The following is a 21,040-nucleotide window of genomic DNA, read 5'->3' on the forward strand; positions in this document are numbered from 1 at the left end:
GAGGGAAGCTGGTGTGGCCCAGTGATGAACTTCAAATTAATACATAAATACCATTTTTCTGTTAAATTGTGAATATGGTTTCTCTCCTTTTTAAAATGTTTTGGTCTTTTACTTCTGTCTCCTTGTGCCATCCTCCCCTGTAGCACTTCACTTGTGAATTTGCTCCTAACTGTTAGATATAAAAGGCACTCAACTGACAACAGATTGCATTTTCCCCCTCATTGGTGAAAATGTATTCTGTATACTGAAACTTGACAACTGTCTTGTTGTAACTGCTTGCAGGTGACACTGACCTTGCTTACTATATAGCTGTCAAACTTAGTGTCTGACTTCTTGGATCCTAGTCCAAAACAATCCCATCTTAATACACTTTAAATAATCTATAGTGTCCATGTGCTACTTTACACCATCACCACCACAAACGGGAGTCATAAAATGCATGACCTTTGTGCGATATGGTAATTATTGGCATTTACTGCATTGTGTGGATATTAGTAGAAAATGGTGTACATAGGAAAAGCACCTTTAGTGACACCTGGTAAATAATTTTAACTAAAATGGACCTGCTAATATCTTTAAATTATGCATCGGTTTCCTAAGTATAGACCATTAAACACAGCACTGACCTTTACCTGATAATAGGTGTGTAATTTCCATAATAGCACTGTAATGACACCGATTATGCTTCCCCGAGGCATACAAAAACTTACTTCCATATTACACAATTCTGTGTCGGTCTGGGGACAATACTGTACATGAATAGGCGTGTGACTGGAAATAGAAATGAACGTGCATAACTCAAAATGAGCAACAATTTAGTGTGCCGTCAGCTCTGGGCAGCTTGGACTTTGTATATATGTGCATAAGATGAGCGGACATCTGGACCTTCTTGTCTCACTGAAAGATGAGAAACCAAATGTGACAGTAATTGTTGAAACACCTTCTTGTTGATATATATTTGGTAACACCTGTGCTCTGTTGTGTGGCATATGTGCCATTTGGTCTTCTCCAAACACATCACATTTCCTTCGGGATTAATAAAGTATTCTGATTCTGATTTGGACAAGTGTGGAACAGAAAGACATCTAGCCGTATCTCTGGGAATACTGCTTTAATCTGTTTCACCACTGACTGCAGGCACTAGTATTCTGCTTAAGTCACAGCTCAGTAAATTTGCTCGCAGCAGCAGTTTTGTAATTACGGTAAATGCTTTTGTTGCACTGGTTTTCATGACACCGCTGAGCCTGATCAATCTTGCTTTTCATCACAACAAACCTAATATATTAAGAAAAGGTCTAACAACGCACTGGTGACCAGAATGAGTGGATGCTTCTAATATACACTCACCAGACACTCCATTAGGTACAGTTTGCTAATATTGGGCTGGGCCCACTTTTACATTAAGAACTGTCTTAATTCTCCGTGCTAATGATTCTGCAAAGTGTTGGAATGATTACTCTGAGATTTTGCTCTATATTTACATGACAACATCACAGAGTTGCTGCAGATTTAATGGCTGCACATCCATAATGTGAATCTCCCACAGTAATCCAAAAATGCTGTATTAGATTTTGTTTTTCATCGGACCAGGCAATGACTTTCTTCTACACAGTTCTGTTTTGTTGGGCCCATATGAGCCTTGGAATCATGTTCTTCTCTTGCTGTTGCCCATCCGCTTCAAGGTTTAACGTACTGTGTTGACTAAGAGACAATCTTCTACACACTTTAGTTGTAGTGAGTGCTTATTTAAGGTGTTATTGCCTTCCTATCAGCTCGACGAAGGCTAGCTTCTCTCCTCTGACCTCTGGCAAAAACAAGGGATTTTTGTCCAGGCAACTAGATATTTTCTCTTCATCAGACATTTCTCTGTAAAGCTGAGATGGTTGTACATCTAAAGTTCTCAGACAGGTATTGCCATATTCAGTCTCTTAAATCCTCTTTTTTCCCCAGTCTGACACTCACTTGGAACTCCAGCGGGTTAACTTGACCACACTGGGCACACTTAACTGGGCTGGGTTGTTGCCATGTGTTTGTTAGACTAGATGTTTGCTTTAACTGGCAGGTGAGTGTAGATGATCGTTGTTTGTGCCAGATAAAACAGCTAAGGCTTGTGGAGCTGATTCCAGAAGGTTCATATCCTTTGCTATAAAACTTGGCCTATGTTATTCATCCTTCTCCTGAAAGTCCAAGCCCATTTTGGAAAGTACAGCTACTATGTGTCATAGGAGTTTTTCTTTTCTTTCAACAATATGATCATCATTCATCAACACATGTATAAGGCATGTTTTCCTTTCTTATCTAAGCATGCCCAGCACTAGATACGTTTTAAATACAATAATTTCGCCCCGTGCGTTGTCACAGTTGGTTTCAATAGTAAAGTCTTATTACTCAAAAACTCCACGGAATGACAATAGTATGACGGTGGGAGTGCTTATTAGACTGGGAGGGCTGCTGAAGTAAATTCGCACCGCCCAGACAGCACAAAAAAGTTTGGAAAGTCCAGGCATCGTTACATTGCTCAAAGCACCACATCCCCACCCGTGGATTATAAACCTACTTTGTTCGAGATAGACACCTACATAAAAAGTAAGTTTTGCTGTTTATAACTTTCTCTACTTCATCTTTGTAACTCTCTGTGATCTGTGATTCATTTCCTGAAAGTTTGTTGGGAAATGTCTGTGTCTAGAGTCTAAAGAAATCCGGCTTCATGTCCGTTTAAAAACAATTTAATGCGCATGTTTTGGTCAAATAACGCTGTGAAGATGCCAAATGTTAGAATTGCGAAAACACGGAATTATGGGAGGCAGAAATGGGAGGCGTGCGTATGTTAAAGTCAAACTACTTTCTGTATTAACGCAGTGCCTGATAAAATCCGCGCTTATTACTTTACTAATATGCACATCTGTGGATTTCAAAAAGCACGTTAGTCCATGGGTAAGTCGTTTTCTCTCTTACGGCAAGATGTTGCGGGAAATAACGAATTAACGAGACATTTTGTTTTCCATTTGGAACTCCATAAACAGTTTACACAGGCTCTTCCTTTTACTCTATATGAATCATATAACAGGAGCAGTCTCCTTCTTATCTGATGCTGGCATTGTGGTATTATTTAAAGAAAACGGTGCCGTGGTGCTTCCTGAAACCGTCGGCCAGAAGCATAGTGACCACCAGATAACCTCTAGGTTCAGACCCTCATTGTGTGCCAGGAAGACGGGCAGAAACATGATGCGATGAGGAAGAAATGTAAGCAGCTGTCTCCACCAATAATAGCATTACAATAATCATGTTAATAATAAATAATAATCACCATAATCGTGGTTGCTCAAGAGCAGAGACCAAACTCGTGGCATAAGCTGTCCATTACACACATGTGGAGACTTGGTTTGACATCGCACGCTGACTCTCAGAGGGACATGCTGGAAATTGGCAGTTAGTCAGAGCCTTATCAGCCATCACGTCTCCTCCTCTCCTCACCATTTCCCCAGCTTCTTACTTTCTGACCTTTCCACCTTTTTAAGACTGGAATTGTTCTGCTCTTCCTCTGTCACAGTCTTTTGCTGCTCTGCCACCAGACAAGCACGCTTCAACCTCCGCCCGAGTGTCTTCACACCCCAGAGACTGAGATTCAGCTTTCTCCCAACACCTTAAACTTCAGCAGCAGAGATGGAGGATTGCGTGACACGGTTTGCCCTTTTTCTGTGCATCATCGCTACTACAGCCTTTGGTAAGTCTGCCTGCTGTTATTGAGCATTTTAGCAGTTCAGATCTGAAGTTAGTTTCCGTTCTTTCTTTTTTTCTTTCTTTCTGCAGCTTGATTTTATTAAATTGGGAAAAAGGAAAACATTATCATCCTAGTCAGCAGACACTAGCTTTAGAAAAAACCTCCAGGGACTGTTTCTGGCCTAAAGTTCAAGATCGTCTCCTGTCTCGTGCTCTGACAATAATGTATTTTTTTTAGATGGAAATCAGTCTGAAGATGAAAAAATTACATGCAAAAAAGAACAAAACTCTTGAATTATGGTTGAATTTTACAAATCAAATGAAGAATTATACTGGTAACAAGGGAGCAAGTGTTGTTCCAAGTCAGCCAAAGTATTTGTTTGTCTAGTTTTTCATTTTTTTTTTGTAGTGCTAAAAAATATTTTCTTTAAAGATTGTCCAGATTCAGGTAACAAGACGGCATGCGGATGCTACATAGATTTTATGTGATCTTCCTCTGTTGTCCGCTCTGCCATTCCCTGCCTTGGCTGCATGTGGCTGCTCATATCGAATTCAAACCTGTAATCCCTGCGAGGTAGCAAAAGGATCAGAAACCCCCCCTATCTCCATAGGCCTTAATCCAGCTTCGCTCTCTTACCTCCAGTGATGCTTCAGGGTGTTTGCGTCACACTTCCCCACAGCAGCATGGCATTTGAGGTGGCCACAGTTTAGGTGTTTTTTTAATAAGGTAAAAAAAATGTTATATATTTCATGTTAAAACATTAGCAGGTAAAAATGGATTAAAGTGCACATTTTTTTGTTACAGTCATCTTTCCCCCCCTCCAAATAAGAGATATGCTAATCTGAATATGAAAATGTTTCACTTTTAAAAACAAGAAATTATCAGTCTTTTATTATTAGCTTTAGGGAAACCTTTTATCCCAGTCTGGTTGTTCTGAATTGTCAAGTGTTAAAAGCTACGAGCCTCAATTTAATAGCTGACTGTAAATGTAAAACACACATTTCCTCACTCGAAATGTCATAAAAGAACGCATAACACGCCCTGGTGTTATTTAATAAAGCTTTAAAATTAACTGTCAGTTAAATGGTGCTTGCATTTTTCAGTGCCATATACTTACATATGCAAAAAACAAAAAAACAAAAACGAAAACCTAACAAAACACTTAAGTGCCAAATAACCTTTTCCACACTCCAGCCCCATAAACATACAGTAGAAAAAATAAAGTGACATTTTCAGCTTGCTCTTTAAATAAAGCAAAGTAGCCGAGGCAAGCATACATCACTGTTAAAGTTATGCGCCAGAAAAACAAGCCTATTCACTGAATTTGGCTTCAGTGCTGACCTGCTGTATGACAAATCACAATATTGCCACAAGTGCTAAACACCCTCTCAGCAGGGGTGCTGGTGGCAGAAATACAGAGGTATTTTTTGGCCAACTGGCAGACCTATGGAGAGCTGACCTTATGTAGCATCCACCGCAGGGGATCAGTCTCGCTGTCTGCTGGTGTAGTCTGTGAGGAGCTGTTTTGCTCAGTCCTAATTGCCTCTGTGACACATAGTTCTGTATTTGCTATTATTTTTTTCTTTCTTGAATGAGGCTCTGCAAATTTTCCTTTTTTTCCCTCCTTTTCTTTGCATCTGCTGCAGCAGCTTTAGAAGAAGACCCAGAGGGAGCTGTGCCACTATTTTCAGGCGACAAAGCACTCTGATTCTCTGTACATCGTTTCTGCTTTAAGTTTATTTCTTTATTATGTAGCCCAGTACTGTCATATTATTTAACCATTTTCTCTTATATAGTCTTCTGGGATTAATAATGCGTTCTTAAGTAAATCAAGCACAATCCTCAGGTGTGACATGCTGTACCCAGCGCCGTAAAATCATATTTCCAGACAGGTGATAGATACATAAATAGATATATGAGTATATATTCCGTACACATTTGGAAACATCCACTGTGATTCGATGTCTGCGTGTTTAATCGAATCCAAGTAAACTTCAAGTCACTGTTGGAGAAGACACGATGTGAAGGCAACTGAGAAGAAGAGGTAAACAGAAAAAAGTAAATCAAAAATAGCCCGCAGCCTGCCACAAATCCCATGAAGCCCTTACCCAACTGCAAGAAATGGCATATTGTGTTTTGCTTCAGGTCAGTCTTGCTTTAGCTTTATTTAAGCTTTCCATATGTTTGACCCCCTGTCAGCTCCTTGAAATCACTCATGAAATCCTCGTGTGACGTTTAAAGCAGGGTTTGAATTTCAAACAGTTGTTAAGCTCAAAGTTAAAGCAAGCCTTATACTTCATGTATAGATCTTATTGGTATATTACGCACTCTGAGCTACTACAGATGCACAATCTTGCAAAATGACCCAGTAAAACCCAGAGGATTATGTTTGTACCCTTAATTCTAAGAGTCATATACTTAACGTGTGCACCTAATTTCCTGAAATTGGAAACTTAATTGCTCCTTGGAGCTTCCCTTGGTCTTCTGTCATGTGTTCATTTACCTTTGGACAGATTATTAGCGTTAAAGCGTTAGCAGTAAAAAAAACTTGGAGGCTAGGGCTTTTTCCTTAATGTTCCTGCACGCTTATCAATTCACTGTTGGGTTGTCTGAGACCAAAGGACTGAAATATTCTTCCTATTACAATAGTACAGACAGTGTCTTTCATTAAAATGACACTATCTAACTAATCCGGCCAAATTTAGAGACTCTATAGATGATAATAAGGTGGATGCCTCGCAGCAGTCCCTGGGTAAATCAGTAAAACTGCAGTCATCTTGTTAAGCCCACCAGACTCCAGTTCCTTAGCTCTTACGCTGACTTGCTGGCTTCCTTTCTTAAAAACCCAGACATGACTTTTGTACTTACCCTGCAATTTGACAAACACGGATAAATTTGGTTCGGAGGCCGTGTTTTCTTTAGCTCTGGATTATCTGTAAAGTCACCCTCTGCCTATGTCTTCCAGTGAAACGATCATCCGTTCTTTCATGTTACTGCATGATTATTAAAATTCTCTCTGTGTTGGGATCAGTCAGGCCTCTCTCTTTCTTGTTTGCAGCTCATCCATATTCTCTGGACGAGCTTCTGTCAGGCTCCAGTGAAACAGACAACATCACGCTGGTCTTAGTTTCACTACACTGTCTCCCTGTGAGGTCAATTGTGTTCAAAATGTTGCTGTTTGTTTTGAAGGTCTTACATGGTCCAAGCTACAGGTTTATCTCTGAGCGCCTCTGAAGCCGCGATGTGTCTGAATCCGTTTTAACTGTGGCATTTGCGTGTGTCAAGCTCATATAGACACTGTGATACGTCTAATAAACATGCAGTTTCCCCTCAGTTGTCTAACTCTCTTTAGGTTTTCCTTTTGACTCTTTTTTTGTGTAGTTTTTGACTCTTTCGAGTGTGAAGTGCAGCTACTGTGTCAGGTTTTCTTGCAATTGCATTGTTTTGAGGCATTATGTGAAGGTAACGCGCCACCTTCTCCGTGTGGATGTGTAAGTAGGATGACTTTTACTGATGTAAGCCAGTGCTTATGTTGTGTCACGTTAAATTTGCACTGGCTCACTGTTCAAAAATAGTGTGACGGAGAGTTGAAACACTGAAGACCGAAGACGCCTTTGTTTCCCTGGCACCACAACTGGTGCCTCCCTGTCTTGTTAAGAAGTCTACTTTCGTAAACGCCCCCACTTTCTCTTATAACTCTCTCATTAATCTTAACTTTCTAAGCACAAACTGCGATAACCCTCATGATGTCATCGGGGTTAATTTGCCTGACTTGAAAAAAGCCCCTCCAGGATACAGAGGACATTATGCAACTAGCTTTCAGGCTGTTACAAATGAACGGATCTTTGTGTATACAATCAGCGGAGTGCCCCTGCTGGCCTTTTAGATCTAGACATTTTAGCATGTATGTAGTTTTGCTATCCAAGCGTCGCTGCAGATTGCGTCTGGCTAGCCGCTTATTATATGGGAGGTAGCTGCATGCCACCTCCTTTGAAGACAATTTTCAGATTATTATTTCCAGACCGAGCACAATAAGCGTTACCACTTAAGCCGACCGTGGCAGTTGGACGCATAAACAGTTATCTTTGCGTCTGACTGAAGTCTTTGTATTTAGTGATTTTTATCCACTGTGAGTCCGGCATTTCCTGGCAGGAAAATCGTGTTGAATATGCCCCCTGCTGCAACAGCTTTCCCAGTGGGAGACAGACATCGTGATGTTAACTGCCAGACCTCCTGTTGCACTTTTGCTTACCCCCGAGCCTCCCGCCACGGGCTAAAGGAAAAGTACAAAAGTGATTAGCGAACCACTGGAGAAGGACGACAAGCTGTCTGAAAATTAATCTTAAAGAGGGAAAGAGAGAGACAGGCGGACAGACAGAAACACAAACAGAGATAACAGAATTCATAAAGGCTGATTCATGGAGACAGTGAGGGAGTGGGGATCAAATTTATGTGACTGTCAAAGAGAAGATAAGTGGTTCAGAAGAAAGATTTTGGGGGGAGAAGTAAATAGTGGATTAAAAAAAAGAAAGATAAGAAAAATGCAAAACGGATAAACATTAAGAGATATAGAGGAGGGGAATTTCAAGTAGTGATAAGTGAAAATGCAAAACTATTAATTACACAAAATAATGACATCAAAGAGAAAGACGAGGGAAGAAAACTTCTGAAACCAAAAGAGGAATGTGTTCGTTTACAGAAAGGGGATGTCAGGGACTTAAAAAGATTATAAGAAATTGAAAGATATGACTGAGACTTCTCAGAAAGCATGCTGAAGTAGAAAAAAAAGAAAAAAGAAAAAAACACGTCATGTTAAAAATGGCTTTGAGAGTCAAAACAGTCAACTTCCCCTGTTTTACTGCAGTGAGCCAGCTCTGCCTGCAGTCAGACTGGGTGGCAGGGAGACGCGACCGCTTGTCGCTGCCTGAGACTGATTTCAATCTCCTTCAGTGTTATGCCCCTCCCAAATAACAATCCATTTCTGACTGCCTCGCTTTTCCTCTGTTTGAATACAGAAAGCATTGTGGGGAAGCCTCACTAACACCATGTCCCGGCGCTTGACTGGACGGCTTTGGCGTGCAGTGTGGCGTACACGCGATGGTATCTGTGCGATCTCAACAAGGGAGTCCACAGTTTTTTGTGTTATCTCCCCATTCTTACTTTGTCTTTGAGAAAACTAGTGTTAATTTCATCAAAGAAAAAGCAGGATGAAAAATATTGACAAGTAATTTTTTTCATGATCAAAGCGAAAAGGCTGCGTGTGAGGAAGCTGGATAAACTCAGTATGTTGAGATTAAAACTATAAAGATATGTTTTAGAGTTTTTTTTTTCTTAAAAAAAACGATTTAACAAATAAAAACGTAATTAAAGTATTCACGATGAACCGAAGAACACTTTACGGTTTGGAGTCTTTGGAATTAAATAGTGCAACTTTTCATTAGCAAACATATCCACTGACCCCCCCCCCCCCCCCCAAAAAAAAAAAAAAATCTCTTTTATTAGTGTTTCTGTCGATAAAAGCTATATGAGGTCTCGGTTTAAATTCTGCTCAGTGTTTCCCAGTGTATGGTTGAATATGGGTATTTAGAAGGCAGGATACAAACACGGACACATTTCCAGGTGGGATCGGATTTATAAAAGGAACATGCGATCCAGGTGTGTGTTCACGTGTTTTATAAATCTCACTTTTTTTGTGTGCGGCCATTATTGGCTTTCGTGCTGATGTACTTGTAGTATTGATCTTTAGCGCTCTTTTATAGATGAGACCTCTAATATGGACTGAACACAGCTGTGATTGGCTAAAGCTTTTTTACTTCCATCTCAGACCACCTGAATTACAATATGTTGCCCCCAAGGTTATTATGGATTTTTTTTTCATCAAATGATGCCCAAAACATGTTTCCTGTCCCAGGTTTAATCTGACACAGTTTATGAAACACAGGTGATGCAGTGTTAATGTTAATTTCAGAGAGGTTTTGTCTGTGCTTTCAAAAGATTTGGCTCTCTTCACCAGGCAAAGCCAGAAAGAGCTTTTTTTTAAAGTAAAGAAGTGAATCAATGATCTTCTGAATAGCAGCAGCTCATCATTAAAGAGAACAAGTAGCTGCGGCAATAATGCTACAGCAGGATGAGCAGGATGGACAGAGAAGAGCGGCTCTGCTTAAACAGAATTTGTAAATGATAATGTTTACTGAGAAAAGTATTTTTGGAACACTGCAGAGGAGATGGACATGGAATCTCAGCCTCCTGCATTAACCTCGCCACAGATGAGAATGACTCTTGTAGCCATGGTAACCTTACACAAAGATCCTTAGGAGATATAAAAATGAAAAATTGAGAAATTAGATAAAAAAGAAATCAATAAGGTCTTCAATTTTTATTGACAGAAATTATACAAAAACCTAATGAAAATCCATCCGCCTTTTTCTGTTGATCCAATTTATGGTTGCAGCAGGGGCGGGGCCTGGAGCCTGCACCAGCTATCATAGAGTGAGAGGCAGGGTACATCCTGGACAGGTTGCCAGCCTGTTGCAAGGCTAACACATAAAGACAACTATTTAGATCCATGGCCAAACCACTGCACCCATGTGCTGACCTCTAATAACAAAAATCAGTTGTCAAAAATTTGAATGATGTTATTTGAAATTCATATCAGGGCTAAATGTATCACTGGACAAGAAAAAACTGCACACTGTTTCAAAACACAAACAAACCAAAAATGTGAAACACGGTTCATGCTGCAGCTGTGCTGTATCTCGCCCTTATATTATATAAATGAAACCATCTTCTTCTTAATGGCTCTGCAAGTTTCCTTCACTACTGAAACCTGAGTGCAGCATCATCATATAAATTTAAGATACCGGCACTTAGCCGTGTCCTGAACATCATTATTATGTGACTGCAAGGTCTCATGCCCTCTGGTCCAATGTTTTTCATTATGGAGCTGTATGAGCACTGAATGCCTCATTAGTGCTGGGCGAGATAAATGCCCAGTCAGCATGGCGACCACTTGTACCCATGTCAACATGCCTGCTGTCTGTGAAGATAAGGCATGGTGTTATGTATTCTTATCTTGTGGTCTGTCTGCCACAGTCACCCTTGGTCTGCACAAATGCAGGAAATGCACCTGCATAGTATTACTTGATTTAGTGGATGAACTACTGGCGGGTCATCTGACTCACCCTATGACTTCAAGTCAGAGGTGCCAACTCACAGTAGGGTTATGTGGTCTGTCCTTGCTTAGCAAAATCTTAGACGGGTATCTTTAATTAATGCTTTTGCAGGTCAGAGTTCAAAATTTCTTAACAGAACAGCTTGACAAAAATATGCTCAGTTGAAAAGCTTTCAAATATTTTGTGTCACGTTACAGCGCGAGTATAGAGCTGTTGCTCGGAAACCTTTTGGTTTGAATTAACTTTCAGCAAACATAAACTGTGGAATCTTTAGCTCACATGTATTTTAGATGTTAGCGTACAATTTACTTGTACACGGTGCTTTCCTAAACAGGAAATATGGGCTTTCTCAGTACACGATATACTGATTTCTAATGGTGCACAATGTGCAGTCGAGTGCTTTAAAATGGCAGGGCCTCTTGATTCAAGCACTGGGTGGGTAGTTTTCCTGTTGATTCAGGTGCCAAACCAGTCAATCTGTATTTAAAGAGCTGAAATTTCTCTGTGATGTCTGGCTGTGTGTGTGTTTTTTCCTAGCGTGTGTGTGTTTGATGTGATGAGAGAGCCCTCGCTGGATTTGGATGCTCGATATTTCATTTGCTTGTATTTCTGTGATATGTCAGAAAGCAGAATATGTGACTCGAAGAGAAAGCTTTGAGACATCTGACAGATTATTTTAATCTGCTCATACAGTGTTACTACAACAAATCCAACAGTCAAACTTGGGGTACTTAATAATCTTTTTCCTGCTGCAGGGAATAAAGTTACACTTGTCAAATAACAAGTGCCGGAGTCCAGACACTTCCATTAGTTAAACAGTGAAATGAAATCACAAAACTTGAAGCTGTCTCATAGATCTCTTTTTGAGATGATTCAAAACCCTTTGAGGCCCACTGAAGTCGTTTGTGTGACCACTTATATTTAAATATCTCTTCATGGAAATAAAAAGACACTATTCATTTTGTGTTTGCAGAATATCACTTCCAGTTTGAGAGCCTCTCCGGTCCCGTATAGTGCACTATGGTGGCTCTCAATCCATAGATCATGAATCGTACCCTTGACCCTCCCTCACTTAGAATATCTTAAGAAAATATCAGAGCCTTCATTAATATGCAGTCTTCATGTTGGAAAGTATTAATATTTACTGGCAAAACTCAGTCAAGAAAAACAGGCTAATCTCTATTGGTTCTACACGAAGCATATGTTGTGCAAAGCTACATCAATCTTGAATGATTAGGAGCAGCTACTGTGCAATGAATCTCTCAACGCTTCAGCCTGTTTTGGTTGCACGCAGTTAGCATGAAACTTGCTAAATTAGTCTGTCTATCCACCAATTAACACTTAGATGATTAATTGTGTTTTGCCAGTGCTCTTTTGGTGTAGAGGAGAGAAATCTAACGAAACAAGTGGATAGAAAAGAAACACTTTACCCGTTAACCATCTGCAGTATAATACATTACCGAGAGAAAATGCGAGCATCGACATAAAAATTATGCTTTTTACGTGTGTCACTGAGCTAATCAGCAGTAGTGGCTAAATATTAGCAACAGACAGGGTATAAGGTTGCGTGTGTGTGTGTGGTGAACATCGCCACTGGTTTACGACAATGATGAGACGATGGACGAATGGCTCCCAGAGGTGTAAACAGAGCTAGTGTGAAGACAGGCTGTCTCCAGACCCGCTATCACATCCGTAATTCCTGCCCCAGCAAATAGTGGAAGCAGGACTTCGAGGACTTGCTATCCAGCTAACAAGACTAATCAGCATTTTTTTTTCTTTTTTGGATAAAATATCAGACTTAGAAGAGGGAGGTGAGATGGTCAGGAAGCTTGTGTGTTGCACGGAGTGTGTACTGTGTAGTATGCAGGGGTGAGAGGCCAGGGGACAGTGCAGGCCCCTGCAGAGCACTGATAAGAGCTTGTTTACCTTCCTGTGGATGGTCAGGCCTCAATCTGCAGTCGCGGAAGCGCCAGGACAATAGGTGTGTGTGTGTGTGTGTGTGTGTGTGTGGAATCAAGAGAGAAACTTGAGCTAGCCTTGAAGCTCCCCTTTCCCTCTCTGACTAACTAGGGTAGGACTGCTGACCCTCCCTCCACATTCCCCGTCACGACTCTGTCGCCCGACCCTGGACACAAACAGTTTACTTGACCCCAAGGGACCATGGGAGACAGCTGGTCTTGATGTTGTTTGCTGTCAGGGTTTCCCCCTCCTGTTTTTTTCTCCCTTTCCTCTCTCCTTCCTCTCTTTCTCTTTCTTTCTCGCTTTTAAACCATCCTACTGCAAGTTTTGCAAGCCTTCGTTTTGCATACACTCCAGGCAAGTAGCTCCATTTTTCCACAGAGACTCACAATGAGGGTGTGCGTGAAAGATCGGGCATGAAATCAAGCCTGCCTGCTTGCTTTCCTGAGGTGAATGAAAAGGCAGCAAGTTATTGAACAGCAAGTACTCAGTGCTTTGAATCAAAATCAGCATTTAGTTAGGGTGTGATGGAACTTTTTAAATTCAAGGACTCGCTGGTGGCTGTCAGCATTCTGCACGGTGGGGTTGCTTCAAGTTAACGAAACGCACAAACAGTCCTGGGCTTTTGAGATCTTTAAGAACGCCTTAAAACATCACGTAAAACTACCCAAATCGCGCATGTTTGTGGCGAATAATGCAACTAAATAATTATTTGTGTGTGCTGACTATGTGCAACATCAGTCTCTGCAAAACCAAAACTGTTTGAATATACCAAGCACGATTTCTCTGGGGTTCATTACATCAAGGGTGCTTTCCCATAAAAGAGATGTTGTATTTGCTGTTCACAGGCTTCTAGTCTTCTTTAATGTTATTGCTCCCATTACCGGAGTCAGCTTTAGTCCTTTTTATTTTTGCTGACCAATGACATGCTGACACCCTAGAACATATTCAAAATGAGAAGCTGACTGAAAAGTGAACTTTACTTTTTGCATATATGTGCTTCTCCTGGCAGTTATAGACAGTCTGGAGCCATAGTGAATAATTTCTAGGATTTGTGATGTGAGCAAGAGAGTTATACTGAAATGCACTGTGTGCACATAAGTAATGATTACCTAACATATTCTTATAAAAAAAAGGTCAAATACATTATAGAGAGGTGTTACGTTATAGTACTGGTAGTACCGAAAGCACAGAATTCCACATATCCCCATTCAGCCTATCAAATGCTAGCGCCAGTGCACAGGTGCCCGTATTATACTATTTCCTAGCATTTGTAATAACTTGATAACCTTGGGAACACTCAGCTTGTTCTTTTGTGGATTCACAAACACTTACTTGACGCTGGTAGCATATTGTGTGTTGACTAGACAGTATATGTTTTAAATTTTTGTAGAGAAGATTTGCTTCCCATGAACGTGTTACAACAAATTTTACACAAATGTAAAAGGAACAGATTTGAGTTTGAACACAGATCAAGTTAGGATATCAGCAATGTGTAGGGTACCTTTGATCTTAATAATGATAAATCACCTCCAAGTCTCCAAGCACAGCCTCTGGCCTCAGTTCAGCTACACTGCACTCTTCATAATTATGTGGCTCCCTCCTGGACAGTGATACTTCATTTGAGAGGTTCAGGTTGGCATCTCGTATTAATTACATTTTTCCAAAGTGTTTTAATTTAAATCTGGAAACAATGTGGAAGAACACTTTGGTGCACACGTGGATAATGTGTTTAGTGGGGTGTTGCTGGTCAGTCAAGCTGCAGTCTAAAAATATTAAAATTAGCATAATGTAATTAATACATAAAAAAATAAGATGTCACACATTTCTCATCCTGAGGTCTAGACCAGACAAATCTGTGCTCTGTTTTGCGAGGCTTACTTTCTGACTCAGTCAGGTGATACTTTCGTAAAATGCTAGCATTAGCATGATAACATTTTTACATAAAGAACCCGACCTGACCTCACTGCTAACTGAAACTAAGTGTAAAACAAGTGTGACAAAATAAAATGTAGCTTGCTGAGCTAAGCATAATAAAGTATGGCCATTTATTGAATGAGCACTTGAGTACCAGTGTTGTTCACATTAATCAGATATTTTTATCCCTGTATTATCTCGTCTTGATATCTATGCAGTGTTTTACACTGCAGGGGTAGCCTGGGGATGGAATAGGGAACTATTTGTATATGTGTTTTATGGTGTGTATGTGTTTGTGGTGAGATGAGAAGGTGGGTTTTGTCAAAACATGTGCATTTGATATTGTTACCTGCTTAGGGATTAGCTAGTAGCTACAGCACTGTGCAAAGGTCTTGAGCCACACTTCATTACTTTATATTTTTACAGGAACATGGGAAATAGGTGCAGCAATGTATTGAAACTTGTGCAGACTTAAATGGGAATACAGTATATAAGGCAAAAACATAGTTAGTACAATCCTAATAAGCTTGGAAATCTATATTTTCTAAGACAGCTTTTATTTTTCAAGAAAATCTGAACTGAATAAAGTCAAGCTTTATTGCCATTTCTTCTGTCTTCAGGGGTACTTCTGCAGGCTTCTTGAAGGACACTCAGAGGTCTTCTTTGAATGTTGGCTGCCTTTTATTCTGTTCTCCGTCAAGATGATCCCACACTGCTTAAATAATGTTGAGGTCAGGGCTCTGGGGAGATCAGTGCACGACTGATACTGTTCCATTGTGTGCTGTTCTATTCAGGTATCATTTTGCTGCATTGCTAGTGTGTTTTTCAGGCCATGATGAAAAATGCATACATTGTCAGTCGTGTGGTTTCCAGCTGGTATTGCATGGTCAATCTAGCGTCATTTTTCTGTGTTTGTAATTCAGTCAGTTTTAACAAGATGCCCAACACCACTGACAGAATGAAGCGCCAAACAATGACAGCACCTTCACTGTGTTTCAGAGACACTCACTGTTGTACCTCTTTCCTGACCTCCTCCATACATATGGATGATGATTTGAACCAGAATTTTAAAATATCAATTCATCACTCTATAAGAACTGTTGCCACTGATTTTCAGTCCAGTTCTTGTGTAATTTGGCATTCATCAGCCTTTTCTGACCATTTCACTTCTTTAAGAATGGCTGCTTGACAGTCAGCCTTCCACTGACACCATTTCTGATGAGGCTCCAGTGAACAGTAAATGGATCAACTAAGGGCCCAGATGCAGGTCCTGTGTAAAGTTGTGTTGTCTCTGTCAATTTTTGTAACTAAAGAAGTGTTTTTGCAACACGCTGATACTAACAAAGGGCCTAAAAATACAATTTAAAGTTGGTTCTTTGATAAGTTGTCTGTTATGTGTGACCACAACGCTGGTTCATCCCTCAAGATTGTCCCTTTTTGAAGTTTGAACAATTCATAGATGGGTGTTAAGTAAATGAGGGGTGGGTCAGGACTTTCACACAGCACTTCAAATCTGATAGACTGCACTCTACTCATTGAGTTCAATATTTGTATGCATAATTGCTAACAAATAAATAAATAAAGTAGAGCTATGAAGCAGAACATAGTTGATGTCAAGCTGATCCTCAGATTTCCTAAAATGGGCACAGTGTTGATGCTGGATTAATGGTCCCATGCACAATTGAACATGTGGAAAACGGATGTCTGTCATTTTCTGAGTCCGTCTCCTATCCTCTGGTAGAATGCCCTGAAGGTTAAGAAAGCAAGAGCAGATAGAACCTGGACACGCAAAGGGACCAGATGGACCCCCCCCTCAGACAAGTGTGTCATGCAGTATGGTTTTCATCAGTCACAGATATCGGCTTAATCCGCAAATATGAACCTTGTCCAAAGTCTCTTTTACAAACAGCAAATTGACAATTATTGATTTTGACTACAGACTTGGTTTTATTTTATAAGCTTTCGATCGGTTTGCTACGATTGGGTTTCATCGGTCTCCCGTTGAATAAAACTGTCTTCACGTCTGTTTTCATAAGAGATGGATTTCTAAGTAGCCTGTTTAGGTCTATAAAATAACAGACATGACATATACAACTACTGAAAAGGAATGGAATAAAGATTAAAGAAGGCTTTAAGATCAAATCTTATTTCATGAATCGGGGGTATTTTCTGTCTTCAATTATGTTTTCTATTTATATCTACCCCTGATACCTAACATCTAAATAGAAAATCAGCAGCATCCATAAACATGTCTTCTCATGGAATGGAAAATGGAGGCGACTGATATAAGTAGATAAAGAGGACAGCGAATGAAATAGTTCTTCTATACCTCATTTACCAGCAGACCGCTTAGCGAGGCCATTGGCATTTCCGGGGGCAAGAGGGCAAAATGAATGTTCTTCATATCCGATGGTGACTCATAAAAAAAGGAGGCTGGTGACACAAGCATGCACAAGCACGCAAACATACACGCACATTCTTGTGTGGTCAGTGTGATTTATACCCAGAGCTCTTGGGCAACAGTCATGGGCCGTTGACTCTATGACAGCAGAACAAGAGAGAAATAACTTTAGGGTTGTGGTTATTGAGCAACAAACATTAACACAGAAGAGCAGAATAACAGGAAGCCAGCCTTGACCTCTGGGGTGAGAGGCAGAGGGGAAAAAAAGAGAACGCAAAGTATGGATGGTTCCCCATCTGGATTTTCAGGAAAACTTTTAGTTTGATGCTGAGCAGACTGAGGAACAGCGAAGATGACGATTTACAAATGATACAGGCCTTCCAAGTCCCTCAATTTGTGCCAAATATGTTCCTAACTTCATGGAATAATAAGACGACTTGTTCCACAATCTAAGAGGGAAAAAAACACCACGTGGAACATAAAAAGATGCATCACTTCCACAGTGCACAAAAGTGATGCGATAACAATGATGTAACTGAGTTTAAATTAAAAGCAGCCTATTTTCATCAGGGATATCTTAGGTCACAGGTAATGTGAGGAGAAAAAAAACATGTGAATTTACCAATTGAATACCCCCCCCCCCCCCAAAAAAAAAGAAAAAACACAAAAAACCAGCCCATTAAAGGAGACAAAGAGCTGATTATGTAACATGCTCTTGCTCCCACTATCTTGCCGTTGTTTGTTGCATTCATCCATTTCTGTCCCATTTTTATCACAATCTCTGGCCACTCTCGCCCACCAGCAGTGATGACATTGCCTCAAACAAGGCCGCTGATTAGTGCCACTTCTAAATAAGGCACATCAGGTTAGCTTTCCAATCCTCGTAATGTATCCATTAACCCCTTCCACCCTATTCTCCTGTCTCTGTCTCGCTTGCCTCACTCCAGATCTCCTCTGTGATGAATTGTGGCCTGCTAGGTAAACAGACCAAATGCATCATAAAAGCCAGTGGAGCGCAGTGTTATGCAGCATTTGCTTAGTAAATTCGTCGCTTCTGTCATGATACCACGCTCGCTTACTTATGTGCTTCGGTGCCAGCTGCTTTGAGGGTGATTGAGGCATGAATAGTGGATGTTTCGGCATATGTTGCGTATATTCATCACACAATGGATATGCTTATCTTATTTTTGAGTGTAGATCAGTTCTGACTGATTTAATGAAAGCTCATTCCATGTGCAGGTGGGCTAAGGAAGACTCTGTAAGGAGTAAATCCAAACTAGTGACTGTGTCAGCCATGATGTGGCTGTGACTAGTGCCAGAAAACTTCTAGAATAACCCACTTAAACTCTGTCATCTATAGTCAGCGAACGGTGAGCGATGGGCAAGGAAAGCGATCTCTAATTGAGCTGGAAAAAGCCTCTGACCTTTTTTCTTGAGGAAAGAGGAAGTTTGTTGGAGAATATTTTGTCCCTGGCAACTTTATACAGGTTAGAATAAGCATGCGTGCACACATATTCATTCTAGTCTAGCACAATAGATCTCTGGCACACAGGCACGCATACACAGTCCAGGTCAAATACCAGGCATTTATACCCACCCTCACCAGTGATCATACACCCTTGGCTGGATTAATTCAGCCTCCCAAGACTTGGATCCTCAGGTTAAACAGCAGTCTTCTAGCAGGGAGCAAAGTGAGCACGGTGATGAATGACTGCAGCCCCGTGTCCTGACACGTCTGATAAACGTGAACCAGCGGATCTGTTTTTAAACAATGTAGTCCTACCCACACATTTAACATCCATTCTCTGCGACCAGGGGAAAGCTTTCAAAATGATTAATAACAAATTTAGCCCTGTTCTGACAAGAAATCTGTAACATTGCTGGGTTTATCTTTCTTTTAAATAATAGCGTTTTGGCTTTCACACATGAAGGTTTTCTTTTGGTTTTTCTCCTGTTATGTCAAAATATGACAGGATTGTTACAGATGGATTCAAATTCTTGCAATAAGATATGAGACTAGAGAATACAGGGAGTTTCATAATAAGGTTGTGAGCAGTGTTGGTCAAGTTACTTGAAAAAAGTAATCAGTAACTAATTACTGATTACTTCCCCCCAAAAGTAATCCCGTTACTTTACTGATTACTTATTTTCAAAAGTAATTAATTACTTAGTTACTTAGTTACTTTTTAAAAACACGATTTACAACCTGAATAGGTGATAAAGCGATAGATCTTTCAGCCCAATTCTACTTTTTCTACATAATCCATCATACAAAATGTAATCAAATGGAAAAATCTCTTTTTAAAACTGGTTTTATTAGTTTTAATCTTTTAACTTCATGCATCAAGCAAATTTTTTTTTGTGTTTACACTCACTCTTTCAAATAGATGCAAGTAAAACACAGCAGAAAATAAATAAAATCAAAGACTAGCGGTCCTTTTGCTCTATTTTGACCTGTGAAGCAGGAGTGGGGTAGGCGGAGGTTTACCCTGGTGCAGGTGTGCCGCGGTCAGTTGAAGAATCCGCGAGTTTCTCTGTGAATTTCCCGTTATGTCGTAGCGCACTCGGTGCTTGCTTGGAAGTTTAGGGGGGTTTCGCTGTAACAAGAAGTTTTCTTCCCACGCACAATGGACGCTAATGCTTTTGTCACTTTTTATGGAATCAAACTTAAAGTAACCCATATGGAAAAGAAATGGTAAAAACTTATATGTGATTACTCATGAAAGTGGCCACTTTCATGAGTAAATCATATAAGGCTTACATGATTTACTCATGAAAGTGGCCACTTTCTCATTACTTTCATACATTGTTTTAGTAAGTATCCAAAACATACAAGTTTCATTATATAATTTTTCAAGGGATCTTATATCTGTTTTCACTCTTATATGCTTTTCATACAAGTTTCACACAAGACAGATACAAACTTTATAAGATTTATATATATCTTTTCCATATGGGAAGGTCAGTACTTCCACGCTTTAAACGCTGCACACTCATACTCTCTCCCCTCGATATATGATCCATTGTTGATCTGCACACAGCTGTTGTCACAAACGTCGCACTTGCTTATGTCACTGTCATGAGACATTCTCGCAAAAAATCACGGTTTTAGTAACGCAGCGGTCCTACGGGAAGTAACGGTAATCTAATTACCGTTTTTGCAATAGTTACAAGTAACGCGTTGCTGCCCATCTCTGGTTGTAAGCAATAAATTATTTACTGCAACTTAAAAACATGCTGCTGTTCATATTTAACTATTCTTACTTCATTTCTTTCAGCCACAAGTCAGACATGCACCCCGGTGACTTCAAAAGGTGAGAAAGGCAGTCCGTGGATCGTGAATGAGATTGGCTGTTGGACCAGTTTTGTCGGAGAGGACAAGGCAGAGGTCCACATCTTTAAACTGAACTTTAATAACCCGGTAAGCATGTCAAAGTTATTTGAGTCTATCTAAGTTAGATATAATAATCTGTAAAAATTGTCATCAAGTTAAAAAAAATCCAGTTTGACTGAGAGTGTTGTACACCGAGCTCGTCTGAACTTTATTATTTTTATGGAAAGAAGTAATAACCTGAAAAGTAGTGGTAAAATTCAAATAAAACTTTAGGTAAACATCACAATGTAGAAAGTTCAAATGTTTCACAATTAAACTGCTGCCATCTGTCAAGCACGGTTTAGTTGTCATTTAATCCCAAATTCCCCTGTGCGACAGGGATACGTTATCGTCTGCTCATTCATCATACTTCTTAGCTGATGGAACAGTATGTCAGGTGCTGTCATGCTGAAAAGGAGAAAGCTCTGCACCTATGTTCACCTCACAGTTCACAGCATTCCTAAAATGAAATGTTTCATTCCACTGAACTATCATTA

General features: G+C 40.1%; 1 protein-coding gene across 2 annotated transcripts in view; it reads left to right on the forward strand.

Annotated features, from left to right (window-relative positions):
• Positions 1–2,480: 2,480 nt before the first annotated feature.
• Positions 2,481–21,040, forward strand: part of eng (endoglin) — a 44,882-nt gene continuing 26,322 nt past the window's right edge. The window contains exons 1-3 of one of the 2 annotated variants that reach the window (XM_026173677.1): positions 2,481–2,586; positions 3,551–3,724; positions 20,449–20,591. In XM_026173677.1, coding sequence (XP_026029462.1) covers positions 3,664–3,724; positions 20,449–20,591 — 204 coding nt within the window. In that variant the 5' untranslated portion in view covers positions 2,481–2,586; positions 3,551–3,663. The remainder of the gene's footprint in view (positions 2,587–3,550; positions 3,725–20,448; positions 20,592–21,040) is intronic. The other variant, XM_026173678.1, reaches the window with a different exon arrangement.

The sequence above is a fragment of the Astatotilapia calliptera genome, chromosome 7, assembly GCF_900246225.1.
Source record: "Astatotilapia calliptera chromosome 7, fAstCal1.2, whole genome shotgun sequence".
In the NCBI taxonomy this organism is placed as follows: domain Eukaryota; kingdom Metazoa; phylum Chordata; class Actinopteri; order Cichliformes; family Cichlidae; genus Astatotilapia; species Astatotilapia calliptera.